An 11956-nucleotide genomic window follows, 5' to 3' on the forward strand; every position below is an offset into this window, starting at 1 on the left:
GCTACTCGATGGCCTCCAGGTGAGAACTCACGGTTTGAACACACGAGTCTATAAAATGACATACGCGATACATTACACAGCCATTAAGAAGAATGCCACAGCTTGATAAGTTCTAATACAGAATAATCTCCATGGTAGTTGGAATGTGCCAGAATTATTGTGGCATAGTGTAGGATTTATATAAAAAACAAAAAACTATACCTTTATTCTTTGAAAATTTTTTATTTTAAAGATTTATTTGAGAGAGAGGGTGCGCTTATGAGTGTGCTTGGGGGTGTGGGGGAAGGGGAGAGGGAAGAGAGAGTCTCAGGCAGACTCTTGAGCTCAACACAGAGCCTGACGCGGGGCTCGATCTCACGACCCTGAGATCATGACCTGAGCCAAAATCAAGAGTCAGATGCTCAACCGACTAACTGTGCCACCCAGGGACCCCCACCTTTATTTAAAAAAAAAAATGTTTTTTATCAGTTGTATTACGGGAAAGCTGGGCTGTTTTACCAAGTGATTACTTCTACATACTACATTAATGCAAAGAAAATAGAACTCCAAAATTCATGTTACAAGTCCAAAAGATGGCGCTTAGAGGAAAAAACACTTAATGACAGATACGGATACATAGTCACAAGGCTTTTTGAAAATATTTAGCAGTTTTTAGTATTTTCACGATATTGGGCAACTGTCACCATGGATCCCAGAACATTTTCATGAACCCCAAAAGAAAGCCGATACTCATGGAGAGTCCCTCCCCATCTCCACTTCCCCCAGCCTCTGGCAGCCATGTTCTCTATCTCCATGGGTTTGCCTATTCCAAACATTTCGTACAAAAGGAATCATATGCTATATGGCGTCTTGTGTCTGGTTTCCTTCCCTTGGCAAAATGTTTTCAAGGCTTCTCCACATTGTAACATGTGTCAGAACTTAATTCCTTTTTATGGCTGAATAATTATCCATCGTATGGCTCTGCCACATTTTGTTTATTCAGTCCTGTGTTGATGGACATTTGGGGTATCGCCACTTAGACCTTGATTCTTGGGTATGCCTAAGTTATCTCTGAGAGGACACCCAGGAAGCTGGTCCTGTGCCTTCTAGGGAAGGTTACTGAGTGATGGAGGGAAAGAGTTCATTTTCACTCTAACCCTCTTTTTCTTGTGGTGCCTTTGCAGTTTTGAGCCATGTGTATTAGTTATTTAAATAACGCTATTTTCAGAATTCCCTCTTCACACACCATATTTGAAGATCAACAGTGCTTTCGTGCCTGGTGAAGTTCCTGGTGCCCACTGGCCCTCTGGGAACTCCTGCCGAGGCGTCCAACTTGGGTCTGCCCTCTCCATGTCAAATCAGCCAGTCCACCAATTAAGCTAATAGCGTAGGCCAGTGTGTAATGGGGAGGGTGACCCAGGGGCACCTTCCTTTAGGAGACATTTGTGTGCCATTAGAGGGTCCTGTGAAATATAAAGGAGCGCCTCAAGTTAGAAAGTGTAACTTTCTCCTCGAACTCTTCCCCGGCCATAAGGAAATTAAAATTGTGTGTGTGCGCTTGCATGCGCATGTGAAGGCAAGTCTACAGGGGGAGCAGAGGACTACTAGTTGGCAAGACCGTCAGAAAACAGCTGAGGAGGAGCAAGAGAGGTCCCATTGATGAAGTTTCACATTCTGAGGGAGAAGCTAGCATTTCTCACAGAAAGTTCTGGGAGAGTTTCCTTTAGTACAGCCTTAAGGATTATGTTAGATATGAGGAGAGGAAATTCTGGTGGAGGAAAAGGTAGAGGGTACGGCGTGGGGATATCCTAGAAATGGTGAGTAAGTAGTTAGACTTAAAAATTCGATGTGCGATGCGTAGCAGGGTGCGCCTGGCTTGCTCAGTAGAGCATGTGACTCATAATCTCAGGGTTGTATGAGTTCAAGCCCCACGTTGGGCTTAGATGGAGCTTACTTTAAAAATAAATAAATAAAATAAAAGCTCTGTGGGATCCATTTAAAAAAAATTGGATGTGTAGGGTGGGGTGGGATCTAGAGCTGTAGGTTGGGCCTTTACTGGGGAAGGCCTTCCCCAGTAGAGCTTGACCTCCAGTTACGAACGATGGGCCAATGCTTTCTATCCCGACACTCCCCAGTTAATGCTGTTGTTTCTTTTTCTTTTTTAGATTTTATTTATTTATTTGACAGAGGTCACAAGTAGGCAGAGAGGCAGGCAGAGAGAGAGGGGGAAGCAGGCCCCCCACTGAGCAGAGAGCCCAATGCGGGGCTCGATCCCAGGAATCCAGGATCATGACCTGAGCCGAAGGCAGAGGCTTTAACCCGCTGAGGCACCCAGGCGCCCCCAATGCTGTCGTTCTAAATGAGTGCCATGTTAAGTCTGAAAGTCAGGAGTAGAGACTGTCTACCTCAGCGGTTCTGAACCGGGGTGGGGTGGGGGTGGGGGGTGACTTTGCCTCCATGAGGCCAATGTGGGAATTTCTGGAGACGTGTCTGGTTATGCCAGTTGGAGGGAAGCTACTGCCATCTAGTGAGAAGAGGCCAGAAATGCTGCCAAACGTCCTGCGGCGCAGAGGCCTGTTCCCACAGGGGAGAGTCCCACTCCGGTCCCGGTCACTCATGGGAAAGTAGCACTTAACTGAGATAGTCTTCAGAAGTAATCCAAACAAATTCCCAGCGGGCTTCCCCGTCTTCTCCACCCCTACCCTGTTACAGTTACAAACAGAAACCATTCATGTCTGAGAGACTATGTTGACACTTTGGAAGAGGGGACATAGTAACGACTGTAAACCAGTCATTAAACATCCTTTTATGTCACCCAATAACACTTTTGAAGTGAGACTGAAATTAAGTCCAGAGTAAATGAACATAGATCTTTACGTGATGAAAAGCTCCTTGCAGTGGGTGCTTGGGGGGTGCAGTTGGCTAAGTGTCCGACTCCTGGTTTTGGCTCAGGGTTGTGAGATCGAGCCCCACGTCAGGCTCTGCTCTCAGTGCAGAGTCTGCTTATAACTCCCTCTCCCTCTGCCCCTCTCCCCTAAAATAAATAAATCTTAAAAATCCTTATAAGCCTTCAACCCTATTAGCAAAGCTGCTTCAGAGTTCTCCATCAGTAGACTCTCTTAAAATGAAATGCCCGACCATCTAGGACCAAACCCGAAGGAAATTTGCCATGCACTATGAGCCGCCACATGGCCTCCGTATGTTACCTCCAAGCTTCACAACAATCCTGAAAAGTAGGAATTGTTAGCCACCCCCCATTTTACAGGAGAGGAAACAGAGGCTCAGAAGTGGTGACTTATCAAGGTCACACTGCCCACATAGGGCAGGATTGGGCAGGCCCATCCGATCCCAGGCCCGCACTTGTCCATTCTCACACGCTATCACTTCTTCTAGAACAGAGTTCCCTGATACTATCTCAAAACATTGTCAAGTTAATACCATTAGAAACAAGATTGCGCCTGGGACAGGGATCCCCAGCTGTGAACACCTCAGAGTGTCTCTGTTACTTACTGTGGGACCCGGTGCTTTTGTGGTCCAGGGATCCAAATTTCCTGCCTGTAAGTGCAAAGTAATGCTCTTCTCTGAAATTCAGGGAGGGAATGGATGAGGCCGGTTCACCGCCCGGGTGTTTAAGGAGTCATTTCGCTTCTTGTGGCCGCAAGACCATTGGTGATCTGGTAATAACAGCGTAGCTAACAAAACCATGCTTTAATTGTTTCTGGCCTTTTATTACAACATACAGATTCTTTGCCACCTCTGTACGTTTTTTGCCTGACCCTCCCCGCTTTTCCCCAGTAGTGAAGTCTCTTAAGGACCAGCTGGGGGGTTTGCCTCCTCCATGAACGTCTCCCCCTTTCCTTCAGATTCTTGCTCTCATCAGAGTTAGTCTTTTTCTCAGTGTTTCCACAGGGACTAATTGTACATCTTTTTCTTTTTTATAAGATTTTATGTTTAAGTAACCTCTGTACTCAACGTGGGGCTTGAACTTAGAGCCTTGAGATCAGGAGTCGCTGCCCCCCCACCGTACTTCATTTTAGTATCAGATTCTCTTATCTGCATATTTTAGTATTTCCCCTGCTAGAGTGGTGGCTCCCCGAAGGCCGGGAAGGGATGATCCTTGTGTTTCTTTTGGGTGATTTCTAACTTCCTATTTATGAGTTTGTGATGACATTTTCCCCTGTGCAAGCTGCAAAGACAGGGGGAAAGAAGAGACATTTAAAATTACCCCCAAAGTTTATTTAAAAAAGGCAAAAGATAAAAATTGACATCCTATCACACCCCCTTACTATAAAATGTTTTTATTGCTTCTTTTTGTTTGCTTGGAGGGTTTTTGTTTTTTATTGTTGTTTTTATTGCTCCTTGAGGTCGAAAACCAGAGAAGTGTGGCCCAGTAACGTCAAGTACAATAAACACACTGGCCAGAAGTGTGAATTGAATCAGAGAATAAGAATATTCTTATATTCCCATCTAAAAATGTCAGCTGCTTAATTAAATTAAATATTGTAATGAAATCTTAACAAAATATTTAAACAAGAGGGAAATCCCTAAAACCTCTCTCGTTGGTAAGTGCCCTGTGAGCCCCAAACCTTCATTCTTTGGGGTCTGCCTTAACACCTTTTAATTAGAGAGCATGGGGGCAGAAAACCTTCCCTCTGCTCCACGACAGAGCTGGTCCCTTGACATCCAGATGGCCACCTGCCACCTGCACACGGTCTTGAAGCAGAGACCCCATGCCCGAGCTAGAAGGCAGGCTTGGCTATCAGCGGCTCTGTTAGGGAGGCCCAGCCCTGTTGGGGGCAGGTCTGATAGAACAAGATCAGCGAGCACACACTGTTAGGATCAGCAGAGGGTGCTCTAAAGCAACAGTACTTCCAACGACCCACTGTTCTCACCCTGGCTGCAGACACTACACTTTTGCATGTGGGAAATTCATGTAATCATAGAAGTTGGTAGAACATTCCCTTGCGGTCTCTTCAGTATAGCACAGGAACCATAACAAAACGGATGCGAACACCTTGACCACAGTTTTAGGAGATGTAGGTGCTCTTAGCCTGATGATTACATGAGGATCCAGTGGTAGTTTGTCTGAAGAGATTCCCCAAAAGGTTGAATCCTGAGTGGGGTTTGAGGAGAAAGGGCATTCCTGGCTTTTCCCTGGGGTTCTAGAAGCAGCTGGAAGGTTCTGAGGGAGTCCACGATTCAGCTCACCTCAGTAGTTGGATTCAGGAATATGATTGTTATCGAACCTTGATGTTCCTGTCAGATATTTTACTCCTAGGGAAAGGAAAATGAGTGGATTTGGGAGACATTTGCGAACGGGAGCAATAGAAAAATATAAAAGGAAAATTGCCTAAATTAAGTTGGTTGTTCTTTTTTCTGTAGTTAGACATTGTTGGGTAGAACTCTTCATGTCCGCACCAAGGAAGGATCCTGGGAGCACCTCCTCTCAGGAACCTGTGGCTGCCCATCTCTCCATCTGCCTCTTTCCGTCACCCAGGACTCATAAGGCCTGTTTTCAGCTTTGCCTACAACAGCACAAGGACCCTTTCTTTGCCAGAGGTGGCCAGTTCGCCTAAAGGCCTTGCAGTTGGCCGTCCTGGCTGGTGTTCGTTCTCTCTCTCTCTCTCTCTGTCTCTCAGAGAGAGTGAACCCGGGAGAGGGGCAGAGGCAGGAGAGAGACAATCTCAAGCAGGCTCCACACCCAGCTTGGAGCCTGACTCGGGGTTTGATCTCATGACCCTGAGGTCATGACCCGAGCTAAAATCAAGAGTTGGATGCTTAACCGACTGAACCACCCAGGCACCCCTGTCCTGGCTGTTTTAGCAACTCCCATCAGATCTCACAACACATGTGCTGCCACCAAGATGGCGAGGCAGCATGGGAGAGAGAACTGGTTTTATTTTCAAAGACCAAATGTTAATTTAAGTCCTTGCTCTGCAGTTATGAATGGTGTGACCTTAAGCACCCTAAGCCACTCTGTTTTCATCAATGACGTGTTCATTTGGTAGCTCTTTAATGCTTTGCTGGGTTGGAACCTTCGGGAAGGTTACGCTTTCTTATGGAAGACAGACAGTGAATAACCAAATAATTACATGGCAAAAAAAATAATAAAAGTAAAGTAAAATAAAATAATTACATGGCATAGTGTCCCTTTGGGAAGAATCGAGGAAGAAGAAACAAGTCAGGGTAGGAGGATAAAGGATAGATGGACCATGTGACAGATCGGCTGGGGGCGTCCTCTCTTAGGCCCTGACGTTTGAACGGAGCCTGAATGGAGTGAGGAAGCGAGCTGTGACAATATCGGCAGAAATAGTTTCCAGGAAGCATGAGGGAAGACCCAAGGATGGGATCTCTGGCAGCGGAAGTGTGGCACGTGTACCCGTTCTAGAACTTACTGAACCCTTAGGTGCCAGGCGCTTTGTCCACGTTACGCATTTAGTACTCACATGCTTGCTGAGCTCCTCTCCTAGGCCCCGGCTGTACCCAAAGAAACCGAGCCTCCACGACGTTAAAGGACTTGGCTCCACATCTCACACCTGGTAAATGGCAAGCCTTAGCTTCCAGCCCCCGCCCCAGAGCCTGAGTGGTTCCCCAGGGCCGGGGCCCACCAGCAGGAGGCAGTGCCGAGGCAGTCCCTGCAGCATTGGCCCCCCAGGGCAGGGTTGGAGCAGGAAATGGCAAGGCAGGACCCTTTTTATAAAATTTTATAAAATTTATAAAATTTTATAAAAATACTTGGCTGAATACCTAAACGGTGTTGGTTATGTTTTCTTTTTAAAACCGCCTTTTGGCCCTTGTGAAGGTTTCTGTGGGGCCGGGATTGGGTGAGCTTAGTGGGGTGACACTCCAGCAGTCTCCGTGATTGTCCAAGTAATTAAAATATTTTTGTAAAATAACGTGGGTCCTTACTTGTATGGGTTCGAACATTATGTTTCCATACTTGAAGAGCTGCTAGCCGCTTCTATTAGGCGATATGTTCCTTGCTGGCCTCTCTGAACAGCCATGGCCTCAAGCCATGGTTTTTGTTTTGTTTTTCTCTTTTTCCTACTCAGCTACCAATAGAAAAAAAAAAACCCACCATTTGAGGCCCATGGAAATTAAAAGTAAACATGGTCTTATCCATAATATAAATGCTTTGCTTTCAAGAAAGAGTTTTGCACCTAGAAACATTGAATGAGATCATCAGACTCGACCTTCTAAATACCAGCCAGAAGGAAACAACAAACTTTACTGTCTTGTACTGTAATTCTTCAGAATTAATTAAGAGCTCTTAAATGTCACATGGCAAGTGCCACTTTTCTTTCGTTCCTGTTTTGGTGTTGGGTCTCTGTCCTCCCAAATATATGAACATGCCAAGAAGTAGGAACTGACAAGGAAGCAGAAATGTTTCATTAAGATCCATGGAAAGTTTAGGACTAAGAAGGAGGAAGAGGACTGAGGGAGGACCAGGGCGCATGGCAGGTCCTTTAAGAGAACACCTGTTTCAGATTACAGATTTCTTAATAAGACACACGCAACTCTTGAGTTTAAACATAACACTCCCATTTCCATCAACCACCCACGGCCATTCTCCAGGTGTTTGCGATTATGGAATGTCCTGAAAAATCATCTGGGTTGTGTCAACTCTCAGAATACTGCCTGAGTTAAAAAAAAAAAATCCTTCGCAGGCATTAATTTATACTGAAGGTCTCAGTGTAGCATTTACAGCCCTTACGCAAAATAAATAAAATAAAAGACAACCATAAATAAGGGGGTCATTGGTTTCTAATTTTTCCCCCCTCCTAATGGCTAAAAGTCATTTTTAAGTAGTAAAAGGCAGGCATTATGAACTCTGTAAAGCTTCATTGACCAGACTTCTCTAATTCAGATTTTATAGTATTTAGGATGGTGTTTACTTTTGTATTACCAGAGAAAAGAGGACATCCACACTGAAAAAGTAGAGGAAAAGTGGAGATAAGCGTCTTCTGTGTTTTAGAAACAGCGTTGACATTGCTTTCTAAAATAAAACTTGTAACACAGGCGCGCGCAAAACCTCTTGGTGTCTGCGTAAGTTTTCATCTTTAAATGAGTCATGCTCACCGCAATTTACTTTTTAAAGTTGCCTGCCATATTTTTAGATGATTAACAACTTGAAAGGCCCTAGTTTTGGATAATTGAAAGGACTTTGGGGATGGAAGGAATAAGATTTGAAAGAGACTCCTTTTGAGAACCCAAAGCTTCAGCCCAAACAGAATGAAAATTGCCTTTATTATGCAGCTATTTTAATTCAAAATGCGTGCATAACAGGAAAAGGAAAGCAATTCTAGACACTGCTCCTTCTAGTTTGACTGGTTGTTTGAGATTTGGAAGCTTTTTATTTGTTCTCTTCGATTTTTAAGCTTTGTATGAGGTCCTAAGTGCTTCATTCCTATTTTGGCTTCACAGTAATTTTAGGTCTTTTCTTCCTAGCAGCATCTTAAAGTCAGAGCCAGCTACATTGTCGTCTCACACAGTATGGCGCCATTCTTCCGGTTCTTTGTATTTTCCCTTCTGTCTCATGGCCTTCCTCGCCAGCCCCAGGTCCCCTAAAGAGGGAACAAATGCCAGCATCTCTGCAGAATAAAGCGTATCACTTCTTTTCATTCACCGATTCGCGGTAGCATCTTTATATCTTTGTGAGATAAAGTTGTTTCCGTTGTAAAAAAGTAAACTACTCATTGCAGAAGGCCCAAACTCTCAGGAAAGTGGAAAGAGGATATAATAAAACGTACCTGCAATTCCCACCATCTGGGGGTGACCACTGTCCACATTTGGGTGTGTTCATCCGGGCATTTCCATGCACACTAATGATGAGCTACAATTTTATTTAAATGAACCCATTTAAACATGTCACTGTATGTGACCTCTTTAAATAAAATTGCTGTTCAGTAACCTGCTTTTTTTGATTAAATAGTATCTTATTTATCCTTGTCAGTGAATAGAGATCTACATCTCTTTTTAACAGTTGTATACTATTCTCTTGTATGGCTGTACCATAATTAGGTGAGTTTACCCTAGTAGACCCATCATCCAATTGTTCCCATCTTTTTACTATCATAATAAACACTGCAAAGATAGATTTTTGCTGACATTTTGTATTCTTGTCTCCATAGATTTAAATCTCAGAAGCGTGTTTTTAAGTCTTTATCCATTTGTAACACTATAATGGGGGCTTACTCTCTTTACTCATATGGTCAGTCAGTTGTGTTCTGATACCATTTATCAGAAAAGGCATCCTTGCCCCACTAATCTGGAATTGCTGTCGTCATATGTAAATTCCACATGCAAATGGGTCTCTTTTCTTCCTGTGCCAGTGTTGTACGGCTGCCATTACTATAGCAAGTTCCATTTTACCATGTATCTGGGCATCCCTTAGCCCAATCAAGGTGACACATGAAAGGCACCATCCCAACCTAGAAACTCCAATTTCCATAGCCATCTGCCGGTCACCTGCTGGGATAAGTGTTGCTGCCGAGACCATTCTGTACAATGTCATTGTTTGGCAAGATGACACGTGGAGGGTCCTAATGTGAGCCAGCCCTGATTTCTATGGTCGTAAGTGTTCTGTATAAGTCTTTGGTTTCCGGATCTGGCATCCAATAAAGTTGGCTCCGGAAGAAGACCGTTTATTATAAGGCTACAGTATAAGATTGCAACAGCTTGACTATAGGCAGGTCTTGAACTGCCCTTTGTTTGGGGTATGAGGAGGCAGAGTAAATGGCAGCTTATTTTCTCAGCATGAATTCTGAGCCAGTTGAGAAGATGACAGAGTAAGAGAGATGGCAGACGCAAAAAAATATCTTATTTCTGAGAAAGCTGATCTTGGAGAATGTGGCTTCTGTCTGCATGCAGCCGAGCTTCCAAAGACTGTGTGTGAGCAAGACTTAGGCAGACTTTATTCAGCTCTCACTGGCTATGCCAGACCCGTGAAGGCCACTGCCATGGGGGCTGGCCCCTCCCAGAGGGACTTGCTTTCTGTGGGCAGGCTGATTCCCTAAAAACCCCTGGGGAGAACCAGGGGTTTGTCACTTGAAATGTGGCTAGCGCAACTGCAGAGCCGAATTTTTTTTGTTATTTCACTTTAATTAAGCTTAAATAGCCACACGCAGCTAGTGGCTACTCTGTAGGACAACACAGGATTTGTTGTGTTGTCAACACAACACAACGGGTACAGACACGGCCCTGGAAAAGCTGACTTTAATTCTAGGGATTCATTTGACATTTTACTTGTGTTTATGGAGCACCTAAGTGAGTTTGTGTGTCTGCTGTTGTAAAGGCCATTGCCTTTGGATTTCTTGAATCAGCTTATAGGGGAAGGTGTGGAGACCTGAAATCTGTCACCTGACACACCTGGCTGACATTGGCCTTGGTAACACGGCCCTGCTGTTTCAGAGGGAGCCGCCTTTTTCACCCAGAGCTCTAGGACCCGTCATGGTAGACTGAGGGGACAAGTGAGGTCTTCTGTCGCCGGGCCGTGAGCACTGATATGCTCAGGGCTGCATCTACAAGGAAGAAGGGGCTTCTATTTGGAATTCTCTCAGAAACATTGTATGGGTTAACACGGCACTCTCACTGGAGGTTCATTCCCTCAGCTTGTGCTACTTAGTCGCTCCTGACACTTTCCTCACACATTTTCTGTGAAAAGTGAGCAATTCTTCAGAGCTGCCGAACACATACTTTTTCTAACGCTTGTCTTGTCAAAGGTGTCTTACCTCCTGGAGGGCGGCAGCATGGCCCATGAAGACTTCTGTGAACATGTTGGTCAGATGAACCCAGGAGACCTGCAGGTATGGCCGACCACAAGCAATTACTGATGTTTAATAACCTCAGGGCACACATGATTGCTCTTCCCCAGTTCCAGTACACTCACACTTTCCTCCCTCTCTCCCTTCAATTTTTGACCTCTTCCTTTCTGTGGATCCTCCCACTCAGGCTAGAAACCTGCACAGGTTTGCTTGTATTCTCTCAAGATTTCCATGACCCCTTCAATCACTTTTTAGTTCCCAACTGGTCTTTCTCTTAAATTTCTCAAAAGCATAATCAAGGATGGTTGTCTTAACTTCCTCAGCTTCCATTTCATCCTTCACTCACAGAAATCGGGGTTGGCCTCCTCAGCATCCACCAAACCTCTACAGAGGCTGCACAGGCACTGGTCACTCATGATGTCCTCACTGCCAAATTCAGTGTACAGTGTCCATTCTCATCTCTTAGACCTACCTGCTGCTTTTGCCACAACTTAGTTGTTTTTTTTTAAGATTTTATTTATTTATTTGACAGAGAGACACAGCAAGAGAGGGAATAGCAGGGGTTGTGGGAGAGGGAGAGGTGGGCTTCCCGCCAAACAGGAAGCCTGACACAGGGCTTGATACCAGGACCCTGGGATCATGAGCTGAGCCAACAGTGAAGCCTTCTCAGCTGTCTTGCACCTTGTTTGCAGGGGTAGGTGTTGTCACTTAAGACCATGACTCAAATCTTGCCACCATCCTCGGCTTGCCTGAGACATGTTAGACTTGGAATCCCCAGTAATTCTTAGGTATTCTTTGCTGGGTTCGTAAGTCTGAACTCTGTGTCAAGAACTTTCTGGGATTATTTACATATTCTGTGGAATGTTAAATGCAAATATTTGAATTGTATTTCAATGAACATGAAGTTGAAAGCATTTATATATGAATAATCGCTCTAAAGTAAGTATTCTTTTTACCTCATCTTTAAAATGAGAGAATGGGGGTGCCTGGGTGCCTCAGTCGAGAAGCTTCTGTCTTTGCTCAGGTCATGATCCCAGGGTCCTGGGAATGAGTGCAGAATCGGGCTCCTTGCTCAGTGGGGAGTCTTCTCCCTCGTCCTCCTCGCCCCTCTGTGAACTCTCTCTCTCTCTCTCAAATAAATAAATAAAACCTTAAAAAAATAAAATAAGAGAATGGGGATTTAAAGATGTCAAGAAAAGCTGTGCAGGGCCTCA

General features: G+C 44.7%; 1 protein-coding gene across 1 annotated transcript in view; it reads left to right on the forward strand.

Moving 5' to 3' along the window:
• Positions 1-11956, forward strand: part of PIR (pirin) — a 99067-nt gene that overhangs the window by 18606 nt on the left and 68505 nt on the right. Inside the window, 1 exon segment of the mRNA XM_032880267.1 lies at positions 10701-10800. Coding sequence (XP_032736158.1) covers positions 10701-10800 — 100 coding nt within the window.

The sequence above is a fragment of the Lontra canadensis genome, unplaced genomic scaffold (genome assembly GCF_010015895.1).
Source record: "Lontra canadensis isolate GAN:19392208 unplaced genomic scaffold, GSC_riverotter_1.0 scaffold68, whole genome shotgun sequence".
In the NCBI taxonomy this organism is placed as follows: Eukaryota; Metazoa; Chordata; class Mammalia; order Carnivora; family Mustelidae; genus Lontra; species Lontra canadensis.